Raw genomic sequence first — 23,554 nt, forward strand, 5'->3', positions numbered from 1 at the left:
GGAAACAGAAAATAAGAGTGGAAAATTTCTGCTAACTCAAGCAACATATGGACCACTAGCAATATCGATCCATTAACCATCTGCCTTTAAAAAAGGAAAAAGTTGACAGGCCACCAGTATTGGACTAACTTGGCTGTCAGAGTCAAAGAGGATCAGAATCTTGGCAGACAATATCTTGATGCAAAAAGAAAGTGTTACATCCCCAAAAGTTTTAGTCAATACATGCCAGTTTCTACATGCAACAGGTAGACAAAATGATGGAGTATCCGGTCATTTGGGTCAGTCCAATAATAATAATCTGTAATAAATTGTACTGTGTTGTGTAAGATTTAAGCACCATCAGATTTCCCATCATACTGCTGGAGGCCATGTCTACTTTGTTATCATAAATGTATTTTCAGGGAAAAGTGCTACAAGAACAAAAAGTTATCCTTAGATAAAGTTATGAGAAGATCACTCTAGAAACTCTTCAAACAATTTCTGACACCATGAATGCCAGCTGCTGCCATGACAATCAGTGAAAAGTTTTGCCAGCTTCTCAGAGGTTTTGTTATTTTATTTTTTTTATTTTATTTTCAAATGCATCCTGCTACCAAAGTAGAACAAATTAAATTTACTTATTAAAATAATTTATAGAGTTACTTAAGGAATATTTAACAAAATCAATTTTTATTTCCAGTTCTATTTGCTTGAATTTTCTGAATGCCAGTATTTTTTACTGAAAATATTATGCAGTTCAAGCAGTACAGGTACATGCTGCTACAGACTGAATTTAGTCCTTGAATCTAATGCTACAGAGTTTTACCGTGTCAGTTTTCCTTCAGCAAAAGAACATGAAGGTTAAAGTCTTAACCCCATTAAATGTCAAGGCAAAGCTTCCACAGACTGTAATGAGACTGGGATTTCACCCAAGGTGTTAAACTGTGGTTTGGGAAAGCGAATAAAAATACATCCATTATTGTAACAAGTACTTACCTGCTAGCCAGACTGAGCAATTCATGTCTATCGGCTACTGCGGATTTCTTTTCCAGTTCCCACAACATCACATTGATCAGGTATGAATTCTTAATTACAATGGGCACTTCTTCAAACATGTTTTCATAAGCAATATTTGCTTTCTTCAAGCTGTGAATAAAGTTTAAAAATTATTTATTAATATAACCAGTAACTCTCTTGTTATTTTTGTTGAATAGTTGCTCCAACAACAATTTGCACTTTCGTAAAAACTCATTACTTTCATAGTTCTACAATCAAGCATGAGTCAAGTTTTGGTAAGAGCGCATTTGCATGGCAAAATCTCCCGCTTACAAAGATTAGGAAAAGCTGCTGCAGAAAAAACTCTCAGAAGTCGAGCAGCTGCTTTTCTTGCTCATACATTGCTTACATGAAAAAGCCTCAAGCAAAAGACTGTACTGACAGGATTAACTCTGCCCCTTCCAAAATATTTTACTGATTTCCTTGCCATAAGGGTTTCTTAAATAGAAGTGAACAGTTAGCTGCCACATGACACTGAAATACCTTTAAAATAGTAACTACCACAATGAAAAACAATTTCCTCAATGGCTGAATAATTAAAATTCTCACTGACCAAAAAATTGACAAAATACTGCATGTGTTGAAATAATTAAATTCCATGGTGGATATTAAAATACAAATTTTCAGTGTATATTTTCTTTACAATCTACATACAAAAACTATCGTTTTGTTTTATAATACAGTAGATAGTAGTAGCTTTGAGAATATCTGGAAATAAAGAAATGATCTGTAAGTTTCTAAGGAAATATATCTTTAACCTCTTTGAATGCATATTGGATTTTAGAATAAAAGCTTCTGCTTTTTGCCTTCCCCTCCCACCCCCCCCCCCCCTCCCTTTCTTTTTTTTTGACTAAGCACAGATTTGTTTGTGGAAATGTTATGTTTAGGCACCAAGCAATGAAATTATTCCGTTTTCCCTCAATGAAGGAGTTTAACAAGTGTTTGTGCTTTGCCATTGAACACCAAGCTGTCTGAGGAACAAGACGACAGCTAAGGCCTACATCAATTACAAACAGCTAATCTTTTGAAAGAGTAATTATTCATTTTACTCCAGAAGACTGTGCCCACATGGGGGAGTTAATTTGGACTAAATACAGCAAAACAGCTATTCCAGAATACCTGTACAATTTTCCTTCTGGAAAAAAAGGGCTTTAAGAGCAGCTATTTCCCCTTCTCCATTTCTTTTTTCATATTTTTGTCTCTGTTCCCAGATACAGCTATCTTCACCATCGCTCTTGCAGCCAGCCCGCCAACCATCTCAAAAATCAGTTCACATTCCACTTCAGCCCTTATTTAGATGCCCAAAGACAAACTTTCATGCCTTCTCAGCCCCCTGTATCAGCGTGTCTATCGCTATGTATCTAGTTTCCCTAGCACATGCTGTTACATGAGATTTTAAATTGCAGTATTTCTTCATCCATGTGTACCCTTTTGCCTCTCAAACAATCCAGCAAAACCTATGAGAAAACATTAAGTTACTTACGCTTCTGGAGAGAAGTCTTTTTCTTTGCAAACTTCCATCAGTTTGGGAGTCAGTCTATACGCCTTTAGTGACAAAGACCCTTGGGCAGTCTTAATGGGATCTATAATTAAAAATGGAGGATGTGTATTATTATTATTATTATCATTAACCCCACATTGCCCGGGTTTCTTTTTTTAATATCTGAATGACATAAAGAGGAAGAAAATAACTAAGTAGTGCTACTAAAAAAATTGAGACAACCAACACAGAAAAGACTACAGCAGAACTACACCTATTGTACTGAAATGTAAAATATATCCAATTACACACAGTGAAGCTAATTAATAAACTTAACCTGGAGAACATGGGGGGACCTAGAGCTATTCTACTCACAACATTATTTCCCTATTAAAGGTCTAATTCTCATTTTCTTTTCTTTCATGTGAACTATCTATTGAACTTATGTAAGAGCTACCTCATTTAAATAAAAATTTTTCCTCCTGTCATTATGCAGTAAATTAAAGTATTCATTAAACTACATTTCTCCAAAAAAAAATTGTAGCAATAAGTTAATTCAGATCAAGTTGCCCTGCTGCTTCATGCATAACAATGTAACTGGTATATAAAAAGATCAGTTTTGCCTTGACACACTCTACTGAATTTAGAGGGAAATATTCTAAACAAACTGTTACATTCCTAGCACAAAGAAGCTTAACACTTGCAGCATGATAATGGCTGAAGCATGCCAACATGAGAATAAAAGTTGTGTTAACATTCATGTTGTCTGAAACTTAACACAGTAAAACTTTTAGCAATCGGTGATAAAATGAAAACCAAAATAGACTGAAACAAGTGGAAAATTCATCAAGGTCTGATGATGCAATGTTTCCAGCCAATATAAGTATACTTTAACAACTTGTTCTTTACTGTAATCCAATTGTTAACATACTGAAACAATTTTGGGGCAGCTCATAAGATTGATCGTATTCATTAGTATTTTTTCTGACAGATACTCAGGACGTTACATTTACTTCTCAGCTGGAAACTATACGCAAGTCTGCCAGATATGGCAAACTGTGAGTGTTTGGGGAGGGGGAGGCTATAAAGCTGTTAAATTGCCTACGGTTCTGATACAGCACAGAACATCTGGTCTGGAGAGCTTGAGGAAACACCATTAAATAGGCAGAAAAGAAAAAAATCTTTGTGCTAAGAAACAGTCCAGGTTTTGTATGCTTCTGTCAGAGGTATAAAAAAACTTGGCAATTTGTGCGATGATTGGTCAGTCACGTACAGAGCCAGACACGCTAGCAAGTGGGGTTTGTTAGACATCTGGTCGGGTTCCACCAGCCCCTTCGACTAGGGAGGGGAGATGAAGGAATAAAAATGAAGCAGCTACTCCAGCATTCCAAAACGTACACATCAGGGCTCTGATAGCAAGAAAAATAAACAGAAAGAAGGAAACCCTGTCTAGACTTAGCTGCTGCTGAGGCTGCCGTAGACACAGGGTTGGTATTTACTCGAAAAGGCCTGCCAGGCTACTCTTACAGGCAAAACGCAGAATACAAAAATAGTAGTAATAATATTAAGAGGGGAAAAGAATAATAAAGGAAACCTCATACTAACCGTAAATGAGAACTACAGACTCCTCAATTGCATGCTGGTAACTGAACTGGGAGTCCAGGAGGGCACGAGTGACAAAAGAGCCATAGTATGTGGACTGGTACCAGCCAACGTGAAGATGATCAATGTTTACGTGGCGAAGGCTTCGCATCATTTCCATCTGGTATTGAACTAGATTAAATAAAAAGTGTGTTTAAAAAGGAAATTTACACAATCTGTACTATTGAGAGAGAGCAGTTGATATTAAATGAGTAACTTGTATTTTATTTTATTTTCATTTTTGGAGCTGTGTAGAAATTTGTTTATTCACTGCTGGACTATCCTTCATTGAAATCCAGAGCTTCCTCGGAGAATGAGAGTAAAACTAGCCTGAATAAGCAGACTTTTTTCAGCTGCAGTTAATTGCTAAAGTGATCAACAAACTGTTACACGTCATTTACAGGGTGTATTACCTTGCTCATTCATAAAAAAAAATTCCCATACTGGGTTTCATTAAGCAGTAACATTTTACCATTTGGTAACAAAGAAATATTGTGATATAAGTTGTAATACTGTCAGAAATTAGATAAGTTTTGGTATCAAAAGGAGAATTATTTAATGAGTATATGAAATAGCAGATAAACTACTATGTCTTTTTCACAACATAAATCTATATTTTCAGTATTAGCTTAGTGGACCAGCTGAGGCTGTCAAATAATTTGGATTTCATTTATTTTCAATTTTTTAACAAAGTTTCTTTTTAGATACATATAAATGCATAAGTATGCACTGTATGTATATATAACACGTAATACACACAGATATTTAAATACAGTAAGTTACCTCAGACAGTAAAGAGCATTTTTTTGTCAGGCTTTTTACACCAACAGCTGTAATGTTTCATTGTACCAAGTCATAAATTCTGTTTCTACTAAATGCTTCATTCAAACAGATTGCCTTGATGGAACATAATTCTATTCAGGAATGTTTAACATAATCCTATCGAGCAGATCAACACACCTTTTCACTTATCAGACCTTTTAATCAGACAGACACTGTGCCCATTGGTTAAATTTAAGGAAACAGATTTCAGAGTGATTATCAGATGAACCAACTCTCAAAGCCAACAGACAGAAAATCAAATGCAACAATACTACACATTGGAAAGTTTTATCTGCAGCTGCAAAATACACAAAGAAATAAAATCAGTCTCCTCTTATTTTTTGTTAATATTTTTCAAAGCTCCTCCTTGCATAGATGAAAATATGACAATGAAAATATAGTTAGGGGACAAAATGTGTTACCTTTTCAGACTCCACTTCAATATCCTTTCAAAAGGAAGGAAAAAAACCCCAACTATACTCTTTTAAGATAAAAGGAAACATTTTTTAAGACTGGATAAGTATTTTTCCAACTTATCATCGGCCCAAACTACATTCCGCAGGCTGCTGGCCCCTTGCATCAAATTGCCACATCCTACCAACTGTATTTTAAAGTAATCTCTGTACACTTAAGTAAGCCCTTCCAGACCTTCTCCATCAGCATGTGTTGGTGCTTGCACTCTATTTCGGAATATCTGAATATAAATTACTTGCAATATGTACTTCAGCGAGCACATCATGTTAATATAGCACCTCAAAACTAATACCGCAGAAACAGCTAGACTAGAGCCTGAAATGCCGTAACACACTGCAAGCAAAGAAAAGGCCTTCACCATTTGGCTGTCTCTAAACCAAGACAAATCTAAAGAAGCCACTATGCGCTCAAGAAAAGACAACTGAGTAGAACTGATCAAACAACTATTTCAAAGTCAGTCTGAGAATCCTTCCACCTGCCAGATCAAAATTTGAATTCCACTCTCCCTACACAACTTCCAGGAATACTGGCCAGTTTCAAGCATACTCCTGACACAGTAGCCCTGACAATTTAGCAGGTAGCATCACAACAAAAGCAAAGCCAGGATCTAGCTTGTCAAAGGTGGTCAAGTCCTTAAATTTAAAAGGTTTTGTAGTTTCCTTCTGGGAGAGAAGACATTAAGTTTCCAAATTTTACAATTAAAGCATAAAGAACACAGACCTCCCTCGGAACGAACTAAAAGACTCCTGTTGTGACCAGGATCTTTAATTGATAAAGCTTATTATTCATTTATTAAATGTAGATTGAATGAGGTTTTTTTGGTTAAAACAAGCTTTTCAAAGATATATCTGTGTGGAAAGCAAATAAGACTTGCTTTTGACATGACATGCTACAACATGCTAAAATGTTAAAGTACAGTTAAATCCTTTCTAGCCAAATGAAGTCAGGAAAAGGAAAAACCTAGAAAAGGATTTTCAAAAGCAGCTGAAAGAGAAAACCTTTTTTGAGAATGAAGTTAAATGTGGACATCTAGATAGCTGAGCTAGATTGTTCCTTGCAGTGGCAATTCTCACTGCCAAAACAGAGGTGGTCATGCAATGGGAGAAAGATACTTATACATAGATTCCTATAGAATCATGTAATTGATCCATCTAGATAATTTCTCCCTTAAGAGGTGTAATGTTACAGAAAGCGAGTATCCTAAGAAAACACCCAGATCTTTTACAAACCTGAATAAAAGGTATATAACACTCTCAAAAGCATTTATCTGAGAGGTAAGTGGTAACCAGGTTCCAGGACAACTTTTCTTAAACACAGTTTAAGGAGTAATATGTAGCTGATCGTCTAGAAGCAAAAGGACTCACTGAAAGCCATCCAGATTTCAAGTCAGCAGTTCCATCTCTGTTAGCAGTTAGATGATAATGAAGGCAATAGCGGAAAAATCTCAAAGAACCAATAAAGCATCAATAGCTAACATCTCTGCCTTGGGAAAACAACTGCAGAAATTAAAACATGATGCAGTCCCCCACCAGGGAGAAATGGAAACTCTTTTAACAAAACATATATATTTTATAACATGTATTAGCAGCTAGATAGCCCCAACAAGCTGCCAACTTGCACAAATGTATAACAGCCCTCCAAGTTGCTTTTGTTGATATTGTTACCACTGTTTCTTTGCATCTTTTGCCTAATCTACAAAACATCATCTTTTTACCTAGAAATTTAGCTCAGGCTAGACAAGAGCTCTCTCCTTCAACCCAGTCTTCAGTCTCCTAGGACTTGGGATGGTCAGGCACTTCTTCTAACAAGCAACTCACTGTTTCAAGTCACAGTCCTACCCCAAGACACGCCGCAAAGGTTCCACAAAAAGTGCTGCTAAGTCTGAGAGTGCCCAGAATCGAGGGGAGCAAGGAAAAGAGCAGGGGAACGGCTAGACCAGGATGCTTCCCCCTCTCCCCCACATTTAAGCAGTGTGCCTATATTTTTAAGCCAATTATTTGTTCAGGAGTGTCCTCATGACGAGGAAAGCCAACAGTCAGGCTTGCACTTCTCAGCATGCTTCTTACATTGAGAATGCACAGCCTCTGTCTCCTGAGCCACGACACATCTCCTGATCACCTCACTGGGGTGGATTTTATCTTTTTTTAAACAGAAGATTCTCTCCTTTGCTATTATTAAAAAAAAAAAAACCTCCCTCCTCTAAAAGGGCAAATTTTTTAATTAGCTTACAAACAAATGGGGGCAGAATTAGCACAGTTAGAAAGTGTTACCATAATTTGTCTAAAACAGAAAAAGCACAAAACTATACTGCATGGTTGATTGAGTATGACTGACTTGTGTGAATTCATACTAACAAAATTTCTTGACTGGAAACAGTCAACCATATTACTGTAGCTCAATGGACACCTTTTCCCTTCCCCCGAATTCAACTACATTTTAACCAACTCATTGTAAAAGATTAAATAAAATGTTAAAAAAACATAAACATCCTTTCCTTGTCCTTACTGACAACATTAGAAACTTTATCTGGGCATTAACATACAGAAGTACTGATACCTTACCAATAAGGAAATAACATACCCAAAATTACATAAAAAATCAGAGACAAGGCCAAGAGCTGAACTTTAACGTGATGACTCGTTCAACACTGGGACAACTCAGCCACATTCTCTAAATACCTTGAAATACCCTCAGTCAATAACTTGACTATTTGAAAACCTAATTTAAGACTAGGTAAAATCAACTGAGGCACTAAAAAAAGGAAAAAAAGGTCCACATGATAATTTTAAAATGCAAACAAATCTAAGACACCAGGGCTTACAAATAATTTGTAAATTCACGTCCTTCTTGAAATAACAGCTTATTTCTAAAATGCTTCCAAAACAAGTGTTCTTGTAGCAACCTGATACATGATGCAAGTTTATTTCTCACTAAAACTGTATTATTTTTATTTCTCTATAAACAATTCATTAAAATCCAGCTCTCAGGATGTTGTATATCACGCTACATGTTGCCAAAATTTAGTCTTTAAGCAGTTATCGTTACCATCAGCTGAGATGCTTTTCAGCCTGACCACATTCAGACTGCTGGTAAATACTATGACATGCAAACCCCTGATCAAAGCTGGCCTGGAGGCAATACATTTGATGGCACCTCAGATGCTCAAGGCCTTGATTTCCAAAACATACATTAAGTTGATATAACTTAAGGAATCTGGTTTTAAGAGCAGCAACCAACACATGCCCTTAAAAAGCCAAGCCCCACCAAAGTGGAAGAACTTCGTACCCAGTACCTCTCATGCTGTAACTGGTTTTCTGTTGCTGCTCACCCAGATTGCCACAGCGTGCACTGGACACAGGCAGCACGATCAAAGGTGCTAACAACCAACTCCATGCTATGAACCTCTAACAACTGCATAGCCTTCAGTCTGGATTTCACAATGAAATGTTTGTCTTGACTCATGTTTCACAAATTGGTCCTTAAAACCATGAACTCACCCAGCAGAAGTTACACACGCCGAGATGAGGGCAGGCCACTGATTCAAGAACAAGACTTTTTTTTTTTTTTTTAGACCTTTACTGCTCCCTCACTCGCAATGCCCTTCTCAAAAGGACTCTCTGGAGTATCTGAGGATGGATACTGTTTCCTCATAGAATCTTGGGTATCCAGAAAACAGATGAACTAAAACTCAGAGTTGTCACTAACTAAAACTTACTCAAGACTCTGTATACTTTCCAAGGGGCACAAGAGTCCATCAGCAGCATCCAGCCTCAGTGCTAACATTTCTCTGAATTTAACTAGCAACATGAACATGGCAAATTTCGGTTCTTCTGGTCAAATTATATTGAAAAACAGCTGCAATATCCCTTTTATTGTACCACTACTAATGTGGATAGTATTTTTAAGGCAATAGTTTGTCTCTTTTGAAGTGTTACCATGTGGTACCATGCATACTGTACAACTGCTGTACACTACATGGTACTTTTTAGCAGCACAAAAAATTCTGTTTTTTTCTATACATATCAAGCTTTGCCAAACCACATGTATGCTTCAGACAGTATCTTCAATGACTAAAACAAGTCAGCAGATGCTAGTTCAAGGAACTAGCATATGCATTTGAAAAGAAGGAAAATTGATTTATTTAATTTAATTAAGCACAGAGAATTAAGACAACAATTAATTTGTTTCCCTCCACAAACACAATATCAATTAATTGTCTAAAAAACTGTGAATCACAATGACTCCATCTATTGATAATGACTCCAACTGTGAAGATACACATATAACTAGTAACACAACCAGCTTATTCTGATTAAAATAATACAAATAAAACGTAAGGGCAAAGAGAAACAAAAACATGCAGTTAATTCTGGCAATGTTTTACCTGCAAAACCTTTTAGATAGTGCTGAAATTTATTTCTTAAGTGTGCAACTAATATGCACACATGTATTTGCAGATTTTTATCAGTATCCAACCCACACACATTTCTCCAAGACAAATGCACAAGCTCAGTAACTGAACAATTCTCCTATTCAGTGAGAAAAAAATTAAAAGTAAATACTGCCTTCCTCAATAATATTCATTTCCTCCTCTGAAATATCAAGTCAGGGTTACAAAACAGTACCCTATTTTATGCACTTTTGCTACACGGGGCTGAAAGCACCTGGTCTCTTCGAAACTTGGAAGCTAAGCAGACCAGGACCTGTGAGTAGCTGGATGAGAAAAAAATCACCTGAAAACAGGCAAAAGCTCAAGAGTCAGAGTCAATCATAAGGCCGCAAAACCAAAAGTGAGTTAAAAAAATTAATTCAACTTCATTTTAATTGCTAAATTCAAGGATGAGAAAAGAAAGGGAGAACGTAGTTTTCCAAAGTTGATTAGTTTTTTCTTAAGAAATCTTTATGTTTTAATAAGTTACAAACTGTGGTGGAAAAATTGCTAGCCATTTGAAAAGTAGACTTCACAAATCTGCATTTTCTTTATAGACTATGGGATAAATTGAAATCAAACCTGTAGTAATCATCTCCATCTATGCCACTGACACTGCTCTAGTAGAAGTACACGCTCATTACAGCAACTGAGGCTTCTCAGGTGTCTCAATGCTTTCTAAAGCAAAAAACCCTTCACTTTATAAAAGGAGAAACAGAAGGGGGCAACTCAAAATTAACTCTTCACTGTATATGCTTAGTGAACTCAATAATTTTTAACCTTGATCACAATTCAGTGTTAGCTTTACTACAGCACTGTATGATATTGAGAGCTTGTTCAACACAAAAATATGGGACACCCAGAGGAGGCATCACAATCAGTAGGTGAACAGTGAAAAGGAACGTAATAAAACAGTGAAAAGGAATGTAATAAAAGCAAAACAACATGTTTGGAGTGCTTCTGGCTGGAGATACCCAAGATGTAAGCATGCATCTCCAGACTGTTATTTATTACCAGTTTAGACAGCAGTTGCCCAGGCATAGTCTCCACCTGAACCGATGACCAGAGGCTTGGCAGTAACTACACAGGCAGGGGAAACTGTCCTGGAGCTTGGGATACCACATTGATACAAGCGGTAACTGCCTGTCACTACCTTGTTGCTTTACAGAGGTGGCATCAACACATGGGATAGCACAAGGACATACCTGTCCAAAGCAGGGCAACGTAGGAAAGGGTAGCTCGGTCACTGGTGGGAATAAAGGAGGATGAGGACAAGTTTTTTACTCCTTTAGAGAAAAGGAGTAAGACAAAGGGATGGGAGCATGGAGATGTGCGTGACGGGGCAACGGGAAAGCAGCAAATGGAAGCACACCACTTCCTGCACATGTGCTGGCACTCGCCCAGCGTTCTCTGACAGCCAGCTCTGGTCTAAGCACATAACCACTGAATTAGGAGACAGTCAAACCAATCAAGCTATCAAGCAATTTTATTAACACATGAGCAAACACTCAGATAAACCTTTGGGGAAAAAAAACCTAATAAATCTCTCTAACCGCACAATTCCCAGCACAACTCTAGACAGTGGAAACTTCTACCATTTTTAAATAAACACACCCAAACCTCAAGAACAGTCTAAAGAAGATGGGCAGGACAGTCAAGATGACTTACAAAACTGTCTTCTAAGGCATGCAACATTATTCCGAGGGATAAAAGCATTATAATACTATCTTCCAGAAATATTAAAACACTTCAGCCTTCTCAAAGCATTTTTAAAATTCAGAAATCCGTTTTAAACTAGCATCTTGAAACTGAAGCTGAAATCAAGTAATATAATGTCACTACTGCCTTTATGATGATCTTAAAGAAGCAAGTGCCAGAAGACATTTTGAAGGTCTTCTGCCAAATATTTTGAGAAGTTTTCTTGGCATTTATAGAGAAAGCTCCATCTTCCCAGTATCTTACAACCACTCATCACTTAATCCCCAATCTCATCCTCTATGGCAGGTAAACATTATCCACATCTAAGCACCCATTTGGCTTACCACACTACGATTTTTAAATTGATTGAAGATGGATTTGATAGGAGATTAAAATCATTACCAAGAAGAAAAGTTTCTATCAGCCTACATTGTCATAACAGCAGTAAATTCTGCCACTAAAAATGCCATCTGGGCAATTTAATTCTTGCTTTTCTTGTAAAAGAGCAAGAAGATGCTATCGCATTTCCTAATAAACATCAAATGCCAAATGAAAGCATCAAATGTTTTCCATTAGGAATGGATTCCCATGACCTTCAGTATTTGAAGCCTTTATTTACACAATCGTTGTCCACTGATTATCATTCTAGCTGCTAAAATGCAAAGTAGGATTAAAGGCATGAATAGTAACTCACATGGTCAAAAATAAACTGTTTGTTAGAGTAAACTCATACTTGATTCAGCATCCCAATTAAAATAATTTAAAAAGCTTACAAAGAAGACAAATTCCGAAAGAAGTTACATTTCTTTACTGGCCACGGATTTTTGCTTATTTGCTCTAATGAGCCTACATTCACAGGTGAAAGCTCTTTACAAAATATTAGTAATATATGTACCTTAGTGCTACAAGTTACAAAGGAATTAAGCACACGATAAAACAAAACTGTGTGGTGAAAATCTAATTCCTTTCCTGCATAAGTCAGATCAATCAGTATTTTTATAAAATTTTATTACATGAGAGCTCAGAGAAGTTATCTGAAAAAAATCAGAAATGTTTGAAGACTGACAAATTACAGAATCATTTTTACTTTTAACACGGATTTTCATATTCAACAATTTGAAGGAAGAATGGAGACAGTCAATGAAATGGAAACAACCTAGCAATCGGTGCACTTTGAAAATCAGGAATGTCATACAGCACCCATCAAGAGAAAGTCTCATTTTGTTAATAACTTTTCAATAGGTGAAGAAAACCAATAATGACTTCACATACAGGATTTTGGGGCTTTTAAATCCCCTATCTTCCCTTGAAAAGAAGAAAAATATTTGTCTTTTCAGGAAATCTTCATAGTTTGGGTGACTTGTACAGCACAGTTTTTGCGCTGCTAAAATTTGAAGGGCAGAGCAAAGAGGAGGGACATCTTCAACAGCTTACTTAACACCAAAACACACATTTCCATCTTGTCTTACAAATACAATGAAGCAAGTGGTCTTCTGATGCCTTGGTATAAAATATCTACAATCTGTTTTGAAGCATCTATCCCGTTTCAAGTTCAGAAACGTAGTCCAAACACTGAAGCAGATACAATTTTCCTGGATTATCCTTATAACAAATCAGGACTCGTTAAAAGAAAAATCATTTCTACACACTGTTTCTTCAGTTGAAAGTCACACAAGCTGTTTGGTTTCTGTGACTTCCACCAGCCCATCATGTAGGGATGCCACTATTGAAAATTTGGCAGGGAGAATCAGTCAAGAAAAGTTCTAATTTTTGGCAAAACAGAAAAACATGGTAGCTACCTCTGTAAAAACATCTTCTGAAATAAAATTACACAAGTATCCAGCTTTCAAATGTGTTACGTGCACTTGGGGAAGAAAGGGTCTTCAGCCTCAGCCTTACAGCTTCTTCCACTGAGGACATTTTGGTGCAGAGCAAAATCTCCCACCACGCCAAGGAGGCTCAAAGCAGTTAACATCTACTGCAACTTTAAGGAAGTAAGGAGGACCCACACAACTCCTGAAAGTCACATTAGTTTAGAAAGTCCACTAGTTCTATCTAGCCCAGGCATCGTTGCTCACTGACTAAACAGGAGTAAAATGCTGTATCAACTTTTTTCTTTTCAGTAAGAATAGCACTTAACTCTCACCCCTCATATAAAGCAATAACTAGGAGCTTTGTGTAACACCAAGGCAAACAGCGTCACAGGGACATTTCAGTCTACCTCCTGCAACACTATCTGACACCCCTCTGAAACACATCCCACACAACACGTACTCATTTAAGTGTCCCTGACACAAAGCAAGACTGACATGAACCACCCAGCTATTGTAGAGAGTAATGATCAAACCACATGAAAGCGCCAGGCCAAGGTAGCTTCATTTGGCTCTCCACTATACGACCATCTGTGTGCACCCCTCACCACTGTCAGCCAAGTCCTCAAGTCATGAGCCATGTAACTTTCATTCACAGGAGGTACGGGTAAATGAGAATCCAGGCAAAGTCCTGTCTAGTAGATACATGAGAAAACATCGCTCCACTGTGAGATCCAGGGTCAGTCACTCGCTTTGCCAAGCACTGATGTCAGATAAAATCAATCAATCCCTCTTGCTTGCAATCCGTACTACAATAAAAAACTTCACCCTTCTGTAACTTGCACATAGAAATATCTGAAGGGTTCCCTGTTGGCTTAGTACTTGAGCTACAGATTCAACCACTACACAGGATACAGAGACATTCAGCATCACTTATCACCAGGCAACTCTAAAACAGAGGGAAAAATCTCAACTTTTACTATCCTAGCGCTAACACAATACATCAGTCCTTGTTTTAACAGACAAGAACCTACTGAAGTACCTAAATAAGCATTGTTTAGCCTTCAGAATCTTTCCACATGGATGTGAACAAAGTAAAACCTGGTGGAACTAAATGACACTTCAACTGGCCAAGACAAATCCATTACAACTGCGTTGATGCATTAATATTCTCCAAAATCCCTGAACTATCTCTGTTTCAGACTTCCAACCTTGTCTTGGACAACCCGACTACTTAGCTATGGATACCAAAAATCCCAGCAAATAAAACTCTCTAAGATTGTTCTGTAGTTTTATAAAGCAAGCACCTTTTATCAGGCCTGGGCAACATCAGGGAGTGATCTCCATCAATTGTGAGCCACAAGGCAAGAACTGGTTACGGCATACATTTCCCACTTACATGCATATGTATAAATTTTCCCAGAAATCTTATGCATATTCTGTTACTTTCCAAGGACTAATTTTAATGTTATTATGAACTTTACAACAGTCAAAAATCTTGCTAATTTGGAGCTGCCTCCAGCTCTCTGCTTGACCTTGCATTTGAGATAAGGAAACATTGCAAAGAGAGGTGATTACAGAAGAGACATCTGTTCAGCACAGATCATACTGAACACAAGACATTGTCATCTTCCAAGAATGAACCGTATCTGGAAAAACACTGCTTGAAAGAAAACTGAGGGCCTTAGATGAAACTTAATTCTACTTTAGCTTTATCAAAAATATACCACTTTTTGTAAAAGTAACTACTTCAGGGAAATCTCATCACCACTTATTACTTCTATTTTCACTTGTGTGTAGGTGTTTGTACAAATACTCACATATATATAAAACAATGGGTGAAGGGGAGAGAGAGAGGGGCTGGAGAACAAGCCTTATGAGGAGCAGCTGAGAGAGCTGGGGTTGTTTAGCTTTGAGAAGAGGAGGCTGAGGGGTGACCTTATTGCTCTCTACAACTACCTGAAAGGAGGTTGCGGAGAGGAGGGAGCTGGCCTCTTTTCCTGAGTGACAGGGGACAGGACAAGAGGGAATGGCCTCAAGCTCCACCAGAGGAGGTTCAGGCTGGACATCAGAAAAAAATTGTTATGGAAAGGGTCACTGGACACTGGAAGAGGCTACCCAGGGAGGTGGTTGAATCACCTTCCCTGGAGGCATTTAAAGGACTAGTGGATGAGGTGCTGAGGGGCATGGTTTAGTAGTTGATAGGAAAGGTTGGACTCGATGACCCTGTGGGTCTTTTCCAACCAAGTGATTCTGTGATATACACAGCCTCCCCTATATTTAAATATGCATTTAACCAAGAATCCAAACTGGATACCATGGTGAATGTTAACACATATGACCTTACTTTTACTTACCTGGAATAAGGGTGTTGTGAAGTAAGTTCAATTGCGTGATGGAAAGGCAACTTCTCAGCAACAAACAAGACACAGAAGCCTGACAGCATGTGTTTGTTTGCAGTTTTACAAGGTTCATCTCTATTCCCCAACAGAAACAACAAAATATCCAGCTTACAGTTTCACACCAGTGCCCAGATAATAACAAATCACAACAGTTAGGGAATTCAGACCAAGGTAACTCAAAACAGAAATCCCCATTTCATCACATGTTAGTGCTGCAGTTAGGAGCTATAACACTGCAAGGTATCCACTGAATGGCATTAGCACTGGTATTACTTAGTTATGAGTTTCTAAAGCCCAGGCTAACACTACCAATGCCTGTCATTAGGACAACTTCTTCAGTGTCCTCAAAGAAACAATGACTTCAGGCCAGCTTCAAAAACTCTTTTCCATAGCACAGCAAGAGAAATAATAAAAACAGGAATGGTTAGATATTTGAGGTGAAGGACAGTCATTGCCTTCTTACAAACAGCCTCTGCCATCTAACAACCTGAGATCATGCACTACGTTCAAATGCAAACTCTATCAAATAGTTTAAACAAAACTAAAACCTTCAACTATTTAAGAATATTAAGTTTAGAAAATAAAGCTTATGGCTTTTAGATCACAGAGTTAAGGTGAATTTCTCTCCTTTCTAGGGCTCGTAACATCATATAGCCTGATTCAGCAAGCCAAAACTAATATTTCAGCAACATAGCACTTCCAACCTTTTATATCTAGTGTGGCTTGGTTCTCCTAAAGTAGCCAAGAACTAAACTCACACTCTGTTTAAACAGGCAGAAAAAGTGCTCTGTGCCAAGGAGGAAGTTATAAACTTAAAGCAGGTTTTGTACATGGGATATAAGTTGGGAAGCAGAGGAACAGATCTACTGCAATCAATTCTCTAATGAGTAAGAGAAAAAGCCCATAGTGTAATGTGCAGCACATCAGAGCTGGAGGCAAGAGGCTGCGGTTCCACTGCTCACTCAGCTGAAGGACCCCCCGATGGGGGCTGGACGAGTCAATTTTTTCCATCCCTGCTTTTTCTCTGAAGATTATAAACCCTTGGGACAGCATTCACCATTTATTCTGAGCACAGCCCCAAAGCATCTTTCCCTTTGAGGAAAAGATGAATCATTGAATCTCTTGGTGGTACCTATATTTCACTGACTGCCAAAATGCCTTCACAACTAAATTACATTTACAAACCTACACTTTAGCTGGAGAAAAAAAAAGGTTCTTCAAGATTAATACTTATCAGATAGATTCAAGATAAAAGACACAGTGATAATGAGGCATGCAGGGTTGTGATCAGCAGCATAAAGACCATCCAGAGGCCAGTCACTACTGGAGTGCCCCGGGTATCAGTACTGGGTCCAATACTCTTCTGTACTGGACTGATCTTGGATCAATGACCTGGATGACTGGGACAGAATGGTACTGGGTCCAATACTCAGCGACCTGGATGACTGGGACAGAATGCCCACTCAGCAAGCTGGCAATGATACAAAGCAGGGCAGAGTGGCTGATACATCAAAAGTTTGTGCTGATATCCAAAGGGGACCTCAACAGCTGGAGAATCTTAAAGTTCAGCTAAGGGAAATGTTAAGTCCTGCCCCTGGGGAGGAATAACCCCAGACTCCAGCACATGCTAGGCCTGACCTACTAGAAAGAAACTGCAGAAAAGACTCTGGTTGTCCATGTGGACACCAAGATGACCATAAGACAGCAACGTGCCCTTGCAGCAAATGTGGCCAACACAACCTCCTGGGCTGCATTAGGCTGTGTTGCCAGCAATCCAGGGGAGGTCTCCCTTCCCTCTGCTGAGACACATCTGAAATGTTTCACCCAGTGCTGGGCTCCCCAGTACAAGAGATGACTCGGACCGACTGGTAAGAGTTCAGGGTCAGGCCATGAAGAAGAACAGGGGATATCTGTAATACAAGGAGAGGACGAGAGAGCTAGGGCTCTTCAGCCTAGAAGCAAAAAGGCTGAGGGAAATCTTATCCATATGCATACATACTTAGGAAATTCAACTTAAACATAAGACAAAATACCTTTTGTTTGGTTGGTTTGTTTCCCACTGTGAAGATGGGTAAACTCCGTAACAGGCCACTCAGAGAACCATCCTTAGAGATCATCAAAACCCAAATATATCACCTGTTCTAGGTGACCTTGCTTTAAGCAAGGAGATGGAACCAGAGCCCTCCTAGACATCTCTTCCAACTTCAGCTACTCAATGATTCTGTGACTGGAAAAAATGGCTTAATAAGTTAGAACACAATAAAGAAAAAAATAACAAAACCACCAAAACCTTAATTCATGTCACATAAAACATTACTGTTGATTTCTTTTTTTTTTTTTTTTTTTTTTTAATTTTTGGAGGGAGGCCAAGATCACAAAAGTTCTGCTACACACTAAAGAAAAAGCATGAGGATCCAAGTAATCCAAGTTTGGTTTCAGTAAAAAAAAAAAGGCTTTTAGAAACAAACCACCATAGTGTGAAATTTCATCAAAGGAGACTATTCGTGTTTCAAAAGCGGTTATCTTCATGCTGCATTCATCTTTTTTTTAGTTATTGAAAACATTAAAAGCTATTATGCAAAGCACTATATAATTCTCAAAGGACTCAGCCTAAATACTTTTTCAAATGCAAACAAGACACTAGTCACAATAGGTACAAAATCTCTGGTTAACAGCCACAGACTATATTTATTTTAGCCACTCTCACTGAATGTCAAAAAAGCAACAGAAATGGTTTCAAAAAATTAACATGGGTAAGCCAGTCCAAAAATATTTTGCTTCACAAATTGTGCTTAGATTTGCGACTGCAGTTCAATATGGTAAGCAAACATGAAAATACAGAACTGTCAAAGGACAGAAAGGAAACAAAGCCAAGGACTGAATAGCACTGAACTGCAATGTCAAGAGGACTTCAAAAGAGAGGCCTAGAGAATTCATTTTGCTCAACAGATGCAGAAGCACAGCAGAAAGAAATACAAATTAAAAAGCATCTTAGCACGCCGACCATGATCTACTCTGTTTAAAATTGCATTTAAATAAAGAAAATTGAGAAATACTGTGGCAGCCATCAACAGCAAAGTCAGTAAAGTCTCTTGAATAATAATTATATAACTGGAATAAAATCTAGATGAATTGCTGGAAATCCTTGCTCTGCATGATATTACAAAGAACACTGTTTTCTGAAGTATTTCATTGAAAAACAAAAATTTACACATGCTACAGATATACATACACATCAGAAAACAGTTCAGAGTAATGAAAGTTTTACAAACGTAACAGTGGGAACATTGAGTAATCTGGAATGGCGATAATTTGGTAAGAATAAGCTCGATTTCTGTTTACTTCAAATAATTATTTTATATTTCCCAGTTTATTTCACTTTTATGTATCACAATCATAGTATCAGGCGTCTGCAGGAAATACTGCAAACTTTGTCAAAAAGTTTTCTCTGCTTCAGAAGAAAGATGTTTATACCATTCCCAGAGTCTCCAAACACCTACTTAAAACCTGCATTTTGAGTTTCCAACACCTCATCCATATTTTTTCATAAGAATATACTCAAAGAGACTGGAAAAAACCTCCTTTCTGTAGGAAGAGTGTGAACAACAGCACTGCTTATTAGAAAGTATTAATCCACATAGACACAGAGGACTTAGCTATGAAACACCAACTAGATCACACTGATTGATAGAATGATAAAAATAGACCTTTTTCTGCATAGTAAATCATTTCAGTTACTATTTAGCTTAAGAGTCTAAGATACTTTTCCTGCAAATAATCTTTCTTGAGTTTTTACACTTAGAACTGAGGAGTCTTGGAAACAGTGTCCCACTCCTTTGGCAGGTGGCAGAGAAGATTCCACGTGAAAAATGGCCTTGACCAAGTCCTGTCAGTTAGAAATGCTCAACCAACTCACAACTGCACTACCAAAATTTCAGCGTGGGAGAGCTAAATTCACCACAATTTCACGAATCCAGACTTCCATTACAGACTCAGCATAACTCAGTCCATGGTAAATGATACCATTTCTGCAACAAACAGCTCTTCAGTCAGATTTTTAGGTGCCTGGCTAAAGTAGCTACATGATCACGCTGACAAGACTGAAACTTTGCCCACTCTGCTGTCATCTTTTAAAGGAGAAGTGGAGCTCAGGCTGTTCTCTTTTCTCTACTATTCTTATCCCCACAAGGCCATGTAGCGATGCAAGTCCTATCCACAAGGCCTCCTTTCTTTGGCATTATTTTGGACGCATGAGGAGGAGCAGGAATACCACCCTGAACTGAAAGATATTCCAATTAGCTTTTAAAATAGACTTCCAAATTCTGTTTTGGAGAGCAAGTACTGATGGCATCGTGCTGGCTCTGGTAGCCAGCTGTTGTTTTAAAAGACAGCTATAAATGCATGAAATACTCTCTCGATATATTAATTTTCAATGTAGGCAATTGTAGCTGTTACAAGGAGGCTATGTCTAAATCCCAAAGAGAACAGACGTTTGCACAGCCACAAAGGAGATTTGGAATGGAAGACTGTGTACGCAGAAGAGTCTTTGTTAAGACCTGCTTCATGTTACACAAGAGTTCACAAACTCTTGATCTGAAGTGTTTTTTAAAATTACTCTCTGTTACTTCTCCTTTCAAGGACAAGAGCAATAAAGAACTTGTTTGCCGATGCTGTATTTCAAGTGCAAGAATTGTACTCCATCTTTACCGAACTTTGCAGTCTGAAAATTTTTCTCACGAACTCAAGTGTAATATTCAGATCTACAGAAGAGAGCCAGATTTAAGTGTTTGCCTGGTTCCTAGTTACCTTCTAGCTCAAGGTGACTAATGATTGACTCTAGTGGTTTTTTTGGTAAGTTTGCAAAGAGGGCATTTCTTTATCATGGAACCAATACAGTAATGAAAGAAAACACAGAAGACGGAGATGGTGCCTGATGAGCAACACATTACACATGCTTGATGAATAGAATCACTTAATAGATTCATAAACATTTTGCTTATTGTCCTCTAGAATTTCCACTGGTAAAACTTCCCCCAACCGTGGCTTTGTTATACTTCTGAACCACAAGTACTAAAATTTTCATTAACAGATACCAAATACACACCAGCTATACTGTGGCAAGGACAGCATGTTGTTCTAAGCATGCGAGGAGTTGCAGGAACACAGCAGCTGAAATCTCCTCTCTTGCACTGAGGCAACGGCTGTTGTGCAAAGACAGAAAGCCATACAAGTGCCCCAAAGATCAACTTCCTTCCGCAACTACCAACTTAATCACCCTAAGGGATCTTTTTTTTAGATTCACAATTTTTACTGAAAATGCTGAGGCTTCTTCAACTAAAAGATTAATTTCAACTGTAAACAAATTTTAACAGCAAATATGTAAGATATTGACAGACATGTGAACTATGAATAAAGAAATATAAATGCAAACAGTAAGTTTATATAAACAAAAAAAATCCTCAGTTTAATTATCTTTACAAGCAAGCTTAGTATAAATCAAAGTGGATCAAAACATGAAATTATAAAGTATCTTGCTTAAATACAGTTTAAAAATATATATATTTAACATGAGACATTACAATGCTTCTTCAGATTACAAAAGGGTTCCTTTATCTCCAAAATACATATAATGTGCTTAAAATACATTCTGAATTTTGATTTCTCACAGTATTTGATACAAAAAGCAAACAAGAAGGTTGCCCTAAAGATAAATGAAACATCTGGTGAAACATGTAATAAGCTCTAGGCTCACATCTGCTACTGAAGTTAGTATTCCCGCACCATAGCTACAAGCTCTATGCAAAGCTCTACAAGAATAACTGAGAACAGGGAGGATTATAGGGAACACATTCCTCAATCTAAATTGATATTTCCTCTTCCATCTGAATCAACAGTGTGCTTCCATATGTATGCATTAATGTCCAGCTAAACCTCGGTGGAAAATAATTTCTAAAAGTAAACTTATCTTATTTAAAATCTATCCTATTCTTTTATGTCACGGGAGAGGGATATGTCAGTAGTTTTATGCATACGCAACCATTTATCTAGGCATTTTTATATAAACACATACATATATATAGAGGTAAAACTAGATATACATACATACACATAGTTTTCCCTAGCCTTAGACCACAAACAGATTTGCAGCAATTAATTCATCCATATATCATTACATTTGACAAAACTTATTTGTAAAAAACAAGAGTAGGCAGTAAAAGGCATACACTGTAACTATATAAAAGTGAAGCCCAAGGTATTTTTAAGTAGTACCTAATAGAACTGAATGCAAGATATTTCCTAAAGAATGAATTATGTGTAACTTGCATTCCTGTTTCTATAAGGTTGCTCAATATTTATCTTTTTTTACCCATTCACTCCTGAACTTTCAATTTCTTCCACAAGTAATGACAGAAAAATGTTTACATTTAATGCCAACAAATTGGTTTGATATTTTAAAAAGACCCTTTTGTGTCAGAGTTTAGAGAAAGGCAGATATCTGCACAGCAGGGAAAAAAAAACTTATATTTTGCAACAGCTGTGAAAGATCAGTCCTCCAGACTAACCAAAATCAACAGCAAACTGAGAAGTGTTTAGGAAATAAAATGTTTCCATCACCTCATACTATCATTCACTTCCATTAGTACTGATGAAAGAGAGACTGGATTTTATACAGTGTTATAAATGGTAGGAACATTACTGACAGTGGAAACAGAGCTTGGTCACTAAACAATTCTAACATCAAACCTGGGACAAAAATCAGAAGGCTAAATACCCTAGTGGGCATTTAGTTAGTCAAACTTAGAAGAGGAAGAAGTGATATCCAGAACCAAACTTCTTTTTCCTGGATAGAGATTTCATAGTAGAACTGAAAGTGATTAAAATGTTTAATGCCATCACAGGAACACTGAAACTTTTCCACCGAATAGACCACACGTTAACACAAGCCATTGCAGAGAACTCTCTCAGCACGGGGCCCTTTTATTCCATTTACCTGTGCATAATAGCCTTTATTATAATGATCAAGAAAGTTTTACATGTACCTTACGCAAGACATGAGACAAAAGCAGCAAACAGACAAATGTAATATAGTCAACAAGGGAAAACAGAGATTAAATATTGGCCATGGAAAACGTGGTTAAGCAAGTAGCATTATGATATAAATCATGCACAATACCAAGAATCTATCACGCAGAAACAGAACTGCGATACCAAGCATACCAAATTATTAGGTGATGATATTAAGCTTGTGTCTCGCTCCATGACACCCTGCAGAAAAGTGATGAAAGGTTCCAGAAGAAGAATGGATAAAGTAAGGGACCACCTCTGACACAATGAAAACCAAGAAGCAGAGGGGGCACTTAGGTTTGTTCAGTTTTAAGGAAAAGCAAGCAAGCTTCAACTTCCGTTTCAAATAACTCTGGCAAACTGTCTACCTTACAATGTAACTTTGTAATACTTAGAAGATAAATGGGATGCAAAAGTTTTTCATAACTCAAATCAGCTGGGGGAGGGGACACCAACAATACAAAAACACCGCCACAAAAATGAAACAAGTACAAATGACCAAAATGTTATTCTGACATGGGCAGCCTTATTAAATTTGTATGCTAGGGTCTATAAATCATTCTGTTTACACTACCTTCACCATATACAGCAGTTTGGAGGCCTCTCAAGCAAAACATCATTTAAAGACAAATGCTCAGCTAACCTGTTTTTGTGAGCTCAATTTTTTTTTTCCTTAAACACAACAGTTGCTCAGCTT

General features: G+C 37.6%; 1 protein-coding gene across 1 annotated transcript in view; it reads right to left on the reverse strand.

Annotated features, from left to right (window-relative positions):
- EIF3H (eukaryotic translation initiation factor 3 subunit H) overlaps nt 1-23,554 on the reverse strand; it is a 95,496-nt gene that overhangs the window by 12,823 nt on the left and 59,119 nt on the right. Inside the window, exons 3-5 of the mRNA XM_069854568.1 lie at nt 4,121-4,288; nt 2,519-2,618; nt 976-1,125 (exon numbers count right to left, since the gene is read on the reverse strand). Of these exons, the coding sequence (XP_069710669.1) occupies nt 976-1,125; nt 2,519-2,618; nt 4,121-4,288 (418 nt within the window). The remainder of the gene's footprint in view (nt 1-975; nt 1,126-2,518; nt 2,619-4,120; nt 4,289-23,554) is intronic.

The sequence above is a fragment of the Phaenicophaeus curvirostris genome, chromosome 3 (genome assembly GCF_032191515.1).
Source record: "Phaenicophaeus curvirostris isolate KB17595 chromosome 3, BPBGC_Pcur_1.0, whole genome shotgun sequence".
Lineage (NCBI taxonomy): Eukaryota > Metazoa > Chordata > Aves > Cuculiformes > Cuculidae > Phaenicophaeus > Phaenicophaeus curvirostris.